This window comes from Centropristis striata, chromosome 21 (assembly GCF_030273125.1).
Source record: "Centropristis striata isolate RG_2023a ecotype Rhode Island chromosome 21, C.striata_1.0, whole genome shotgun sequence".
Classification (NCBI taxonomy): domain Eukaryota; kingdom Metazoa; phylum Chordata; class Actinopteri; order Perciformes; family Serranidae; genus Centropristis; species Centropristis striata.
The window spans coordinates 6,459,579-6,469,696 of NC_081537.1; the positions used below are offsets into that span (position 1 = coordinate 6,459,579).

General features: G+C 37.0%; 1 protein-coding gene across 3 annotated transcripts in view; it reads right to left on the minus strand.

Moving 5' to 3' along the window:
• The window catches only part of kctd17 (potassium channel tetramerization domain containing 17), a 34,501-nt gene extending 27,986 nt beyond the window's left edge, over positions 1-6,515 (minus strand). For all 3 annotated transcript variants that reach the window (XM_059323984.1, XM_059323983.1, XM_059323982.1), the window contains exon 1: positions 6,094-6,515. In XM_059323984.1, coding sequence (XP_059179967.1) covers positions 6,094-6,453 — 360 coding nt within the window. In that variant the 5' untranslated portion in view covers positions 6,454-6,515. The remainder of the gene's footprint in view (positions 1-6,093) is intronic.
• Between the last annotated feature and the right edge of the window lie 3,603 nt (positions 6,516-10,118).

Genomic DNA, 10,118 nt, shown 5'->3' on the forward strand with positions numbered 1-10,118 from the left:
AAAAATGACTCTTGACTCTTGAGTATGAGCAAATAATAAAAATAAGCATTTAGGGGTTTCGGGGGCATATTTTAATGACATTTTGTAAAGGAGAATAAAGGTTCTTGTTTGTTTTATTTAAGGCATCTTATTTTGAAAGTCTTCTTGTAAGTTCTGTGGTGGATTCTCTTAACACACTGTGCTCTTATTTTGAAAGCTGCATGTGTTTAACGACAGAGACTAAGTAGCTCTTTGTGATTAAAACAACTTTAATTGTTAGCTAACGTTAGCCTTACGCCACTACATCAAGAAGTAGGAATGTTGCCAATATCATGATATGCATTTTTTTTAACCATAAAAAAAATATACTGATATTATCGTGAACGATACGATATGGCACACCTCTAGATGAAATAGTGACTCCCATGTCTGTGTGAGATGCAGCTCTGTCTCTCCTCTCTCCTGAGCCTTCATGTTCAAAGGGTCACAAGTCACAAAGGACTCGGAGCCTTGCCTGCAGCTCAGTTCCTGTTTTTAGGATGACAGCAATGTGATGCAGCAAGAAACAGGAAAACACTAAAATAAACTCCAGATTCAAGAGTTTGAAATTAAAAAAGGCGCAGCTGCAAAAGGACAAACGTACGCGAAAAGCATTCAAAGTGAGTCAGCCGCTGAGAGCGAGGATGACAAGAGGACAGGACGATGAAGGGAGGAGGTGTAAGTGTGTGTTTGTGCGAGACGGAGACAGAATCAGTGTGTGACTGTGTGTCTTCGGGCAGTGCAGAGGGAGCTCCTGTCAGGTTGCGGCTGAAGGTCACATGGGAATATTCTTTCCACAGAGTGGAGCGGTGCAGCAGGGGAACAGTCATCGTTGCTGTCGGGTAAAATCCCCCAACTCCAATCATGGTGCTTGTTTTTTTTTTTGCTTAGTCACTTGTTGCTGAAGGAATATCTGTTCTACTGCAAACCAAAGACACTCCAGTGGGCGACATCTTAACCCATTGAGGCCTAAAACACCTGTAAAACCTCTGGGCGATTTTAAAATCAGCCCCTAAAACCTGAAGTTTTTCTGGAAATTCATCAGAAGTGTCATGTCTTCCTACTAAATAATAGATTTTTCAGCCTCTGTAGCAGATAGAAATGAAATTCAAAAAGTATTTGAGAGCTTATACAAATACTACAAAACGACGTATCCGCTGTCCAGGCTTCAATGGGTTAAAAGGGCTGAACATGAGCCGATTAGGTATACTGAGATCATATACACTCACCAGCCACTTTATTAGGTACACATGGATTGAAGTAAAAAAAAATCTTCTGACTGAAATTTTATTTGCACGATTTAAGAAATACTAATGCATAAGAATTCAGCACCAAATGCAGCCATCACATTGAAATGCTCAACCAATACTGTTTTACAAGAGGAGGGTTTTAAACAGCTGTTCTATTGCATCTTTGCATTATTTATTGCTTTCCTTATTATTTCAAGTAAAGCTTTTGTATATAAGAAAATACAAAATAAAAAAATACATCAACAAACAGCCCCAGGATTAAATAACAATGAGTGCAAATCTCTATAGTGCTTTGTCTTCAACAAACAGAGCAAGAATCAAACAAACAACACCAACTTAGCGATCTCTGTTTGTTTACAACAAGCACCCGACACTGTGCACAGTAAGCGATGCCGGTTAATTCACAATCACTATGTTTATGATCGGCGGAGATGCTGTGCACAATTAGCCATGCTGCTTTGTTTTGCAACAGTTGCGTCTAAGGTGTTTAATCCGTCGCGTATGTGATCACGGATCACGGTCAAAACTGTCGCGAAGTGATTATGCGACGATCAAAAACCATATGTCGAGTAATAATACAGGAGATTTTATCAATTAGACTAGTGAGGGAACCCAAATTTTTCCTACTGGGCTTATATCCTGTAGGACATAACATAAATGGCTCTGAAAAAATTTTCATAAATATGGGAATACTACAAGCAAAGAGAGTGATAGCTCTAACGTGGAAAAATATTGGCAAACCAAGTATTACGCATTGGTTCAAAGAAATGTCTTTATGTTTACCATTAGAAAAAATTACATATACTCTAAAAGATAAACAAGAAATATTTCAGAAAATATGGGGGTGCTACATCCAGAATATTAAGAACAAAGATTTATCTGATGTACTGTGTGAAACAGGGACAGCATAATTTTTCCCTGTACAGGACCACAATCATATGCTGCATCCTGAAGATTGCTTTATATCATCTGTAAGAACTCTCATGGACTCAAGTGCTCATATTGAATGTACCCAATGTTTGTATAGCGTTTGAATATGTTTGTCTATGTACTTTGTATATCTATGTAAAAACTCTAATAAATATATTGTTGAAAAAAAAAAAAAAAAACATATGTCACCTCCAGAGTCTCTAAATCCCCCTGGAGCCTTTTCGTAATGGAGACACGCAGAGTGAGTGGACATTAGAGAGGGCGTGGCCTGAGACTTTCCCAGCGGCCACTCTTCCCCCTAAAGGAAACACGGCTATTGATCTCATAAATGGCCTCTGTGAACTCCAAATGAACTTTAATCCATGGGTACACCTGTGCAACTGCTCATTAGTGCAAACATCTATCATGCATTTAGGCATTTAGACATGGTGAAGACGACCTGCTGAAGTTCACAGGGAGCATCAGAATGAAGAAGAAAGGAGATGTCAGTGTCTTTGAACGTGGCATGGTTGTTGGTCTGAGCATTTCACAAACTGCTGATCTACTGGGATTTTCACACACAACCATCTCTAGGGTTTATAGAGAGTGGTCCGAAAAAGAGAAAATATCCAGTGAGCCAAAATTCCTTGTGGATGCCAGAGGTCAGAGGAGAATGGACAGACTGGTTGACCTGTCATGATAACTACTATATCGACTTATCGTTCAATATATAAAAATGGACACAGTGGTTTTCTTCTGGACTTAATATATTGTCGTTTACATGTGGGTTTTTTTATGCTTTTTTGTGTTGTGTTTAAAGTAATGCTGCAAATGGTTGACAGGCAAAAAAACAACTATATTTCCCAAGCAGCCATCCCAGCTGTTATATGTTATTTTAATAATAAAATAATATAATACATAATGCTTATCTTAGTGCATTTTTTGTTAACAGAGCCTGGAAGTCTATTTTATTTGTTTTGGTTGTCGTGTATCTATTTATGTTTTATTAATCTAAGATATTTTAATATTTCTTTTCCACATTTCAAATCCAATGTTTAATATTCTTGGGGTTTAAAAATTCATTGCTGTTTAAAAGGATGTACTTATTATGCTCTAGTATGGTTATAAAACTAAAACTAAATCGATACTATTGTTTATTGTGATAGTTTCTCGGAAAATATATTGTCGTAAAAAATGTGTTATGGTGACAGGCCTACAGACTGGTTCAAGATGAAAGGCAACAGTAACTAAAAAAAAAACGTTACAGCCGAGGTATACAGAAGAGCATCTCTGAACACACAACACGTCAGACCTTAAATCAGAGGGGCTACAGTAGCAGAAGAACACTGCCACTTTATTAGGTACACCTTGCAAGCTAAGAAAGTGAGTGTAAATGTGTCAACTGTCAGATATTCTGCCGTATGTTTGTACTGTGGTAACTATATCTGTATTCATTGGACCATGATGGGTGTTGCTGTAAATAAAGGAGCAGGACTGCTGTTTAAATAGAGATGGGCAATAAATTGATTTTATCAATTTGTCAGCAGCTGGTTCGCCCACATATCCGGGGTCGAACTGCTTTTCAAAATTATTTTTTTTACATATAAATATATACATATGTGGAAATTGGATGAATGGGATTATTTTTGAGAGGGTGTATAAAACACGTTGCCTTATAAATTAAGAAATCCCACTAAATTGTTGGGGAAATTACTTTATTCTTTGATTTTGGGTTGCAGGAAAAAAATATCCTCACAATGACTGATGACTGATAAATCTCAATTATCGTTAAGTAACGTTTCAATGTTGCATTTTAAAATGTCGCCATGTTATTAAATGCTGCATTAAATGGCCATTATCTGTTGAATAATTTTAAAAAAACAAATAATTTTGTTTTGGGACACATGTATGCTATTAACCATTATTTTCCTTATCGATTAGTCCAAAAATCAACTTCGCATTAAACGTAAAGTCCATAAAATGTCAGCAAAATAGTGAAAAATGCCCATTACAAGTGATTCTCTACTGTGAGCTCTATACTATTATGTCTAATAAATGCAAACAATGGCCAAAACAATCCATTCATACTGGTACATTTTAGATAAGCGCTTTCCACCAAACAGCAAGAAAATATGGATTAACAGTAAAGTCCAGGCTGCAGGACAGATAGACACACGTGCATATCAAAGGCTGCAGTATAATAGAAATCTGCATCATTCATGAGTCTTGCCCCCATCCTTACAGTGTGTTCAGTCTACATGTGACTGGGAGACGCATAATACATCTCTCTCTCTCTCTTTCTCCCAATAAGATGCCAGCTGTACAGCTACTGACTGTGCAGCTCCCTGCAGAAGAGGAGGCACGTGTTCATCCATCTGACCCAAGCTACATTCACACCGCAAAATGATGCTGAGACACACATACACACACACACACACACACACACACACACACACACACACACACACACACACACACACAGAGGAGAGAGTGGGAGAGCTTCATACTGCACATATTATTATACAGTATGATCATTAGACAACTTCTGGAGCTTCAGGTGTGCATTTTCAGGCACAGTACAGTTGTAGTAATAATTTTTGGGAATAATATAGTTTGTCCCTTTAAGGCTACTGTGATGCATAAGTGTGGACAATTTAATAATCATTATTTTACCATTTATCACCAAGGCTAAAACACGCGTTCTCTCATGCCAATGCCCAATAATAATGCTTTTCAAAATAAAACATGGTGATATATTCTGTCGGGATAAAACAAATGTATATCAAGCTGAACTTGAACCACCTGTCAGGATGCAGTAAAAACACACACACCTATGTATCCGTCACCAATCCAAACATACTACTGAAAGCAACGATGAGTCACTACAGGAATGTGATGAAATGTTAGCACACAGACTATTGGCTGATAAACCTACAAATCGTCACACTGTTAAAATAATCACCTAAGTCATTTTTTGTCAAAATTGTTTTTTTTGCCTAAATCATCTCCTCATTGCCACCTATGGTAGAATCTCCTCCATCCTCAGTTGATCAGATCATGTGATTTTACCCCTTTAAGATGATGGCCTATGTCAAGTGTTTGACTTAAGCGGATTTATTGTGCCCAAGTCAAAATAAAATGTGACTTAGGCAATTTTTTGAACATGCCTTTGTGACTTAAGCAAGATATGGTAACACTTTACTCTAAGGCAGGGGTGTCAAACTCTGGCCCGCGGGCCAAATTTGGCCCGCAGTGTAATTTTATTTGGCCCGCGAGGCAATACCAAATTATTATATTATTATTGTAATACAAAAGCTGACCCACCGGTAAAAGGTTTATTTGATCAATGTTGGCCCTCGATTTTATTCAAGTTTTAAATTTTGGCCCCCTGTATATTTGAGTTTGACACCCCTGCTCTAAGGTGTCTACATAAGAGTGACATGAGCATGTCATAAACATGACATGGGATGTGTCATGAGCATTAATGACACTTTGAAGTAACATTAACACTCATGATACTTGTCATGTCATGTTTCTGACAGGCTTGTGTGACTCTTATGTAGACACCTTCAAAATAAAGTGTTACCATATCTTGCTTAAGTCACAAAGGCATGTTCAAAAAAATTGCCTAAGTCGTTTATTTCTGTTAAGTTACATAATTTACACACAGTGTTATTACTTTGCCAATAGCCATCCTTTGATACATCCTTTTTGAGTGAAATGATCAATAAATGTCATATGTTACACTTTTGGTGAAGTTTTTTGTGTTTCCTGCAAAACTTGAAAAAATGTGTTAGGCAATTATTTTAACATTGTGACGTAATTCTACTCACACATAGTGTTATAACAAAGTAATAATGATGTCTGACTGGTGGTGCAGTAGCCGGTGTTAGAGAAGTGTCCTGGCCGGACTCACCGTGTCTGAGTGCAGGTCCTGCTGTTGGCACAGTCGGTAGAGGAAGGAGGTCTGCTCTTTGAGCAGGGTCTGCCGTGTTGTGAGGAACACGGTGCCGCCGACGTTGAGCCGGACCCACTTCCCGTTGCTCCCCCCGCTGGGGTTAATGACCGAGCCGTTACCGACGCTCTGCGGCGCCGTCCCGCCGGGTTCGGCGGAGCTGGCGGTGGCCGACGTCGCGCTCTCTCCCGCCTCACTGTCTTTGTTGTTGTTGTTGTTGTTATTGTTGTTGTTGTTACTGTTGTGGTGGCAGCCGTGGTGCGTCGACAGCGCGGCGACGTCCTCCGGTTCCCGCTGGTCGTCCGCTGCTGTCGTTGCCATTGGGAAACAGCCGTTAGACAGGAGATGAACACGAGCGAGGGCGTCCGTCCGAGTCCGCTGCTGCCTCGGCTGGTTCTCCCCGTTACACGCTCCGCCCCTGTAGATCTCTACGCCCCGCCCCCATCCCGAGCTGACTCAAGGAGCAGGAAGTGAGGCATAGTAGATCCGGGAAACACTTTCAAAATAAAAGCTCTACCCAGCCAAGCTAGATAAAATATCGTCACCCTGTTAAAATAATCGCCTAAATGTCCGCTGGATTAGAGACACTCTTTATTTCCTTAAATTGGAGAAAATTAGACTATCTTTATCTGGCTGCTCCAGTAAATTTGGGAAACTATGGGGCCCATTCCTACAATTTGTTAAGACGACAGATCTCCCACTTACCCCTGACTGACATGACAGAGGCAACTTAGAGGGGTGGATGTGTTGCTTCTGGTGTGTTGAGGGTCGCATGCCACTACTCTGATTTAGGATGTCTGTTGCTATTTCAATTACAGTTTACTATTACCTGACTGATGTGCCTGTGTTTGTTTTTATTTTATTTATTTTTTGTTTTTGTTTGTTTTTGTTTTTTTGTGGCTGTTCTGGTTCTGTGGGTTGTTCGGGTATGCAGCAATACTTCCAGGATCACTCTTGTTTTTTGTTGTTTGTTTTTTCTATAAGAAAAAAATGACTAATTTACTCTTTGTATGTTTTAATACTGTTGTACTCATCTGCAAAACCCAATAAAAAAAGTTTGAAAAAAATAAAAAGTTTTGCAGGAAACACAAAAAACTTCACCAAAAGTGTAACATATGACATTTATTGATCATTTCACTCAAAAAGGATGTAACAAAGGATGGCTATTGGCATAGTAATAGCACTGTGTGTAAATTATGTAACTTAAGAGAAATAAATGACTTAGGTGAAAGTGTCATTAATGTTCATGACACATCCCATGTCAAGTTTATGACACGCGCAAGTCACTCTTATGTAGACACCTTAGAGTAAAGTGTTACCAATATTAATGTCAACAATAAAACACTGATAAACTAAACTGATAACTAAACAATCTCCCTCTAGCTCTTCTTTGCTGGGTTCTTATCCGATGCCTATGAATGTGGCAAATTGTTAAAATTGCCTAAGTTACATTTTATTTTGACTTAGGCATAATAAATCTGCTTAAGTCACACACTTGACATAGGCCATTATCTTAAAGGGGTAAAATCACATGATCTGATCAACTGAGGATGTAGGAGATTTTACCATAGTTGGTCAGCATCATGAGAAGATGATTTAGGCAAAAGAAAAAATTTTTTGACAAAAAATGACTTAGGCAATTATTTTAACAGTGTGACGATATCTTTTGTTGAGGTAGAACAGGGGTGGGCCACATGACCAATATCACGAAGGTTACAGGGGCCAGACCAAAACTCTGAACTAAATTCTGCTCAATATTAATTTAATCGCTTTATAAAATACAGTAAATATCTGGTTTTGAGCTGCTACTGATAAGAATACATGTTATGATAAGACTGTTAATGTGGAGTAAATCAAATATAGCAGTAAAAAGTAGTAAATACTCCAATCACTATATCACTTTACCATTTATTTTTAACACAACTGTAAATTACCTTTAGCAAGGTTCCTTTTGGTGTTTTTGTATTATATAGCTTGTTTTCCATGTTTGTAAATTTTCTAGGTGTTTTACAATGTTGTGATGCTTTTATTTTGAAAAGGTGCCGTCCAGTGTGAAACAGGTGCTTCAATTTTGAAAGGCAGTGACAGGAAATAACAGGTGGAACGGTTAAATGAAAAACCAACGGTAAATAATAAGTAAATAGTAAGTAAGTAAATAATAACGAGTGCGTCGTAATTCATAGAAAGTTGATACAAAGTATCAAAAAGGCTTTTATAGTGGCTGGCTGACAGGTTACAAGGTTTGTTAAAGTTTATTTTCTTCTGTCATATATATTAGTGGTTATATTTGTTGTCTTAACTATAGTAAAAGTGCTTGTTAGCTCAAATGCTAATGCTAATGTTTGTTGTTGTTTCCCACCTCGTGGCTCTTACTGTGGATTCACAAGGTGACCAAGGAATGTCTTATTTTTATTTTCATGGAGCTACGATTTTAAATAAATCTTGTGAACTATCAGTTAAAGAGTTGATCAGCCAGGAATGCTACTAAACATACATTCAAACCACAAAAGCAATATAGAGCATGTATGTTATGCAGTAAACCAGTAATTTATTAACAAAATGTATACCTGGCTGAGTTGTAATAAGCCCAAAGAAATTGGCGGAGCCTTTCTGTTCTTTTGGGAAATTAATGTTTAATTTTGAAAATTTTCCCATTTTCGTCTGTGGTCTAGTTCTCTTTCATATACTTGACTAAGACCATAAATATTGGGTTTTGTAGTTTTTGTAAAAACTATTCTGAATACTTAATGTAAAAGAAAACAAACCACAGTTTAAATAAATGAAGATTTTATTGATATATAGTTAACTCATTTTGTTCCACACTGTAGAAACTTGAGGACCAATTGGATAGAACAAAAATAAAAATAAACAACAATAAATTAGTATTAACCTCAAGAAATAAAAAAATGGAATAACATTTCCCTTATGGCTAAAATCCTAAACTTTAAGGAGTGACTTTTTATACAGTCTGTAAAAACACTACTGATAAATCAATAATCCTCATATTATGTATTCTGGTATAATGCGGCCTCTCTCAGATGGATACTGGAAAACAAGAGCATTATATAGCTTGTTTTCCATGTTTGTACATTTTCTAGGTGTTTTACAATTTTGTGATGCTTTTATTTTGAAAAGGTGCCGTCCAGTGTGAAACAGGTGCTTCAATTCTGAAAGGTAGTGACAGGAAATAACAGGTGGAACGGTTCAATGAAAAACCAACGGTAAATAATAAGTAATTCTGGGTTTTGTAGTTTTTGTAAAACTATTCTGAATACTTAATGTGAAAGAAAACAAACCACAGTTTAAATAAATGAAGATTTTATTGATATATAGTTAACTCATTTTGTTCCACACTGTAAAAACTTGAGGACAAATTGAATAGAACAAAAATAAAAATAAACAACAATAAATTAGTATTAATCTCAGGAAATAAAAAAATGGAATAGCATTTCACTTATGGCTAAAATCCTAAACTTTAAGGAGCGAACTTCTATACAGTATGTAAAAACACTACTGATAAATCAATAATCCTCATGTTATGTATTCTGGTATAATGCGGCCTCTCTCAGATGGATACTGGAAAATAAGAGCAGTACTGATTCCCACACAAACATCTCACTGTGGCTAATGGCTGGTGTTCAATTGAAACAAGCAAATTGATTTCAAAATTGGTTTTAGGATGGTCTACTAATGGATTAGTAAATAGTATAATAACAAACAATCAAGCTGGTGTTCTTTAACCTCAGACTGGTATTAATCAGCTTTAGAATAAATGACTATATCACTTAGTTCAAATGATCTGCATATTTTACAATGGGAAATTAAGTCATTCAGATTGTCTTGTGTTAAGTTTAAGTTAAGTTTTATAATGCATTTTCTGAGAAACTAAACTACACTGTAAAAAAATACATATTTTTAATTTACGGTAAAATACCGGCAGCTGAGGTTGCCAGAACTTCACCGTAAAAAATACAGGGATCTTATGT